Source organism: Tupaia chinensis, unplaced genomic scaffold (assembly GCF_000334495.1).
Source record: "Tupaia chinensis unplaced genomic scaffold, TupChi_1.0 Scaffold000477_1, whole genome shotgun sequence".
Taxonomy (NCBI): Eukaryota; Metazoa; Chordata; class Mammalia; order Scandentia; family Tupaiidae; genus Tupaia; species Tupaia belangeri.
In genome coordinates, this window is record NW_006159986.1 from 1,085,861 (window position 1) to 1,090,488 (window position 4,628).

Below are 4,628 nucleotides of genomic sequence, written 5' to 3' on the forward strand. Positions count from 1 at the left end.
TGCAGGGGTATGCGAATCCTGCAGGGGTCTGTGGGGTGGGGAAGAGGTGGCCTGAGGGGAGCACAGAGGCTCCTCTCAGAGCCCCTCACACCTGTCACTTATCTCAGGCTGCCCAGAGAGTACGTGAATGGCAGGCACTGTCTGCTGTGTCACCCTGAGTGTCAGCCCCAGAACGGCTCAGTGACCTGCTTTGGATCGGTGAGGAGCTGGAAGCTCAGTGGGGTGGAGGGAATACCAGGGACCTGGAGGCTGGCCAGGAGCTGCAGGTGTCTGGTAGAACCCTGGGGAGTGCATCAGCTAGACCCGCACAACAAGAGTGGGGAAGGGCGGGAGGCTGGGGTGCTGGTGCACCTTGGGGCGCTTAGAGCCTGGTAAAAGGTCCCAAGGAGGCCCGTGTTCTCAGCCATGCTGTGCTAAGGTGGTTAGCCCAGGGGCTCAGGCATCAGGACCTGGATTCAAATCCAGGTTCTGCTTCCAGAGGTTTTCTTTTTCACAGAGTGAATGTTGTATTGATAACAGTGCCTGTCTCATTGGGGTAGGCCGGGGATGAAATGAACAGAATTTGGCACAATGAGTAAGCAAAACAGGGCTTTCTACACAATCTATGGCATCTTCAAAAAGTTCAAGGAAGATGTATATTATGAAAAAACCTACAGATTTAAAATTATTCTGCACCAGAATAAACTTGTAGTCGAACTCCTGTTTTTCCATGAACTTCCTGAGGTCCCCTGTAGTTCGTGTTGATCCTTACTGTTACACCTAAGTACTGCCCCTCCTTCTCTGGTTGCCTCCAGTTCTTATTTGAAGCCCACCTTCTGGACTGAGCTTTGAAGGAGGGCATCTGAGGGGGGGATGGGGTGAAGGGTAAGGAAGCTTATTCCAGGAGCAGGGTGGAAAGTGTACTGAATGGCCATGGGGAGCCCAGTCCTGCTGCTCTGGGAGTGCCATGCCAGCCCTGCACAAACCCTTTCTCCCTGCCCAGGAGGCTGACCAGTGTGTGGCCTGCGCCCACTACAAAGATGGAGCCTCCTGCGTGGCTCGCTGCCCCAGCGGTGTGAAGTCTGATCTCTCCTACATACCCATCTGGAAGTTCCCCGACGAGGAGGGCACGTGCCAGCCGTGCCCCATCAACTGCACGCACTCGTGAGTTGGAGGGGCTTCTCTGCAGAAAGCGGGGCTTTCAATTCAGGAGCCTCTTGGGGGCTCTCCGGTAGTAAAATGGGGACTGCCCTCCCTTTGCTTCCCCTAACTCTTAATCTTCATGTTTTTTTTTTTTTTTTCCTGACCACAAAAGTAACATGTTGTAAACAAAACAAAAAAACATGTTAAAATTTAAGTTGTGGGACCAGCAGTTGGCATAATGGCTATGTCACTGGACTCCCATGTAGTTGACCACGGTTCGAGTCCTGGGCCCGGTGGCTTAAACTCACACTGGGCACGTGTGCATGTGTTCCCAAGATTCTGAGAGGAGAATGGAGGAGAAGGGATTGCGGCATGGCCATCCCCCCCGGGGAGGTGATTTCTCACTTTCTATCTCTCCGTCTCTGTCTTTCTGGCAAGTGCATGCACCCTATACCAAAAACCTCTCCAAAAAAAAATAAAATAAAAAGTTGTTTAGGCCAATCCATGACCTGGTGGCTAAATCCCACATGGCTGAGTGAGCAGTTTGAATCGCAGACCTGGGCTTGAAAACATGTCAGGTGCATGTGCATCCCCAGAATCCCAAAAGGAGAGAGAAATGGAGGAGATGGAATTGTAGTGTGAGTATTCCCCCTGGAGAGGTACTTTTTCCCTCTTCCTCTCTGCTAAGTGCAGGTGTCCTCTCGCAAATTAAAAAAAAATTAAGTTATAAAACAAAATATATTTGCAATATTTTCCCTCCAGGTTTTTCATTTTTAAGGAATCAATTAATTATTATTTTTAAAGAATTATTTAATTTTATTTATTCATTCATTTATTTTTAATTTGACAGAGAGAGATGGGGGTGAGGGGAGGGGTGAGAAAGCAAGCCACCAGGTCTGGGACTCTAAACATGGTCAGCCATGTGAGAGTGTCCAACGCCCCAACCAACACGCCACTTGATGGTCCTCAATTATTTTAATTCACCAGAGAGTGTGAAAGCAAGCTGTCAGGTCTGGGACTCGCAGCGCGGTTGACCATGTGGAAGTCCAGCACCTTAACCACCATGCCACCTGCCAGCACCCCCTCCAGTTACTATTCAGAAACATTTTTTTAAAAAAGAATTGCTTATTTAATTTTATTTACTCATTCATTTATTTTTTAATTTGACCGGAGACAGAGAGAGAGAAAGTGAGAAAGCAAGCCACCAGGTCCAGGACTCGAACTATGGTTGGCCACATGGGAATATCCAGCGCCTTAACCACCATGCTGCCTGCTGGTCCCCCCTGCAGTTATTTTATCTGTGCACTTTTTTAAAAAAATTGCCACAGGGCATGTGTGCTTGTTGGAGAGAGAGAGAGAGAAAGGGAGGCAGTGGGGGGGGGAGAGAAAGCACCCCTAATGGGACATGGTCACATCACAATCCCTTCTCCATTTCTCCTTTCAGGATTTTTGGTGTGTTTTTCCAGCTGCCAGGTCCAGGACTTGAACCATGGGGTTGGCTATGTAGCATTCTAGCTGCTTTAACCACCATGCCATTGGCTGGCTCTTACGTATATGCTAACATGTACTATTACTATAATGTCTGTTACACACATTACTGCACATCGTTTTCCAGTTACCCTTATTATCTGCATGTTCTGTTGGAACATGAGTATTTTACTTTTACCAAAATGGGACCATAGAGCATATTTGGTCTACCAAGTGCTTTGTTTTTTTTTAACTTAATAATAATGTGGGTCCAGTAGGTGCATGGTAGTTAAGGCACTGGACTCCCAAATGGTAGACTGTGGTTCGAGTCTCAGACCTGCCAGTTGAAAACCATGCTGGGCACATATGTGTGCATGCTCAGAATCCCAAGGAGAATGGAGGAGAAGGGATTGCAGTGTGGCCAAACCCGGAGGGTGATTTCTCACTTTCCCTCTCACTGTCTCTTTCTTTCTTTATCCAGTGAGTGTGTGTACCCTATGGCAAAAAAAAAAAAAAAAAAAGAAAAAAGAATATTATAACATTTTCCACATCCCAACATAATAATCTGCTTTTCCTTTATTTTTCACTTAGCTGTCTTTAATTACACATGGAATATATGACTACGTCCTTTGATAAACATTTTCAACAATGTAAAATGTAAATGTTTCAAAATAAATACGCCCTTTCACTCTGCTCCTCTGCCCACCCAGTCTCTCCCCTCCCTGGGGTGGGGAAGAACCAGCAGGTCGACTGTGGTGTGTGCATCCTTCAAGTTTTTCTCTACACAAGTGTGTAGAGATTAGATTGAGTCACATGAAAGTCAGAGATGGTACAGGGCCCAGCCGCGATGGTGCACGGATAGTACCCTGCTTGGGAGGGAGGAGAGAAGCACATGGAAGGCCTGATTCGGTTCTCAGCCAACTTGAACACGCCAAGTAGGTGGCCTGGTGGTTAAGGCTGGGCAGGGTGGTGACACGGTGAAGCCCTGCAGAAATAGCCATCTCTTTCTTTCTTTTTTTTTTAAAAGAATTATTTAATTTTATTTATTTTAATTTGACCAGAGAGAGACAGAGACAGAGAGGAGGAAAGTGAGAAAGCAAGTCACCAGGTCCAGGACTCGAACCATGGTCAGCCATGTGGGAGTGTCCAGCACCTTAACCACCATGCCACCTGCTGGTCCCCAACCATCTCTTTCTTTTACTCCTCCCTAGCCCTATCTCTAATAAAAGGGTAAAAATGGTCAAGAAACAGTTATTTCATATAGTTCAACTGATCTATAATCAGACTTTTTTTTTAAGATTTGATTACTTGTATCTGCATTTGATAATATATGAAGATATGCATATTTTTAAAGAATTATTTTATTTAATTTTATCTGTTTATTCATTTATTTTTAATTTGACCAGAGAGAGACAGAGACAGAGAGGAGGAAAGTGAGAAAGCAAGTCACCAGGTCCAGGACTCGAACCATGGTCAGCCATGTGGGAGTGTCCAGCGCCTTAACCACCCCGCCACCTACTGGTTCCCAATATGCATATGTATTAAATGCAGTTGCTGGAGACAGAGAAAGTGAGAAAGCATCCCCCAAGGGGGAAGGCCACACCGCAACCCTTTTCCTTCATTTTCCTCTCTGGATTTTGAGCACACATGCACGTGTGCCCAGCATGATTTTCAAGGGGCTGGGTCCAGGACTTGAACTGCGCGGTCAGCCGTGTGGAATCCAGTCACTTTAACCTCCATGCCATCTGCTGTGGTGTTTTTGGGGTGTACACAGAGAGATGGAACTGGGGGGGGGGAGAAGCTTTGTCAGTTGACCTTGGGCTCTTTTATGAAAGGAGTAACTGAACTTTCAGATTTGGTGCTCTCAGGGGGTACAAAGGCAGTATGGGGCGGGTATGAGGATTCCCAGGCTGGAGAAGGAGTCCCCACTTGTGGGGTGGCAGCTGGGAGCCAGAGCCCTGATGACCTTGAGCCCAGTTTCTGCCTTTGTCAAACGGGGATGTGACCAGCCACACCCCCATTGGGTTGTTGAAAGGCTG

The 4,628-nt window shown here is 47.1% G+C and overlaps 1 protein-coding gene across 1 annotated transcript in view; it reads left to right on the top strand.

The window, feature by feature from the left end:
* ERBB2 (erb-b2 receptor tyrosine kinase 2) overlaps positions 1–4,628 on the top strand; it is a gene marked incomplete at its 5' end in the record, with an annotated part of 23,327 nt that overhangs the window by 8,847 nt on the left and 9,852 nt on the right. The window contains 2 exon segments of the mRNA NM_001317070.1: positions 109–198; positions 983–1,143. Coding sequence (NP_001303999.1) covers positions 109–198; positions 983–1,143 — 251 coding nt within the window.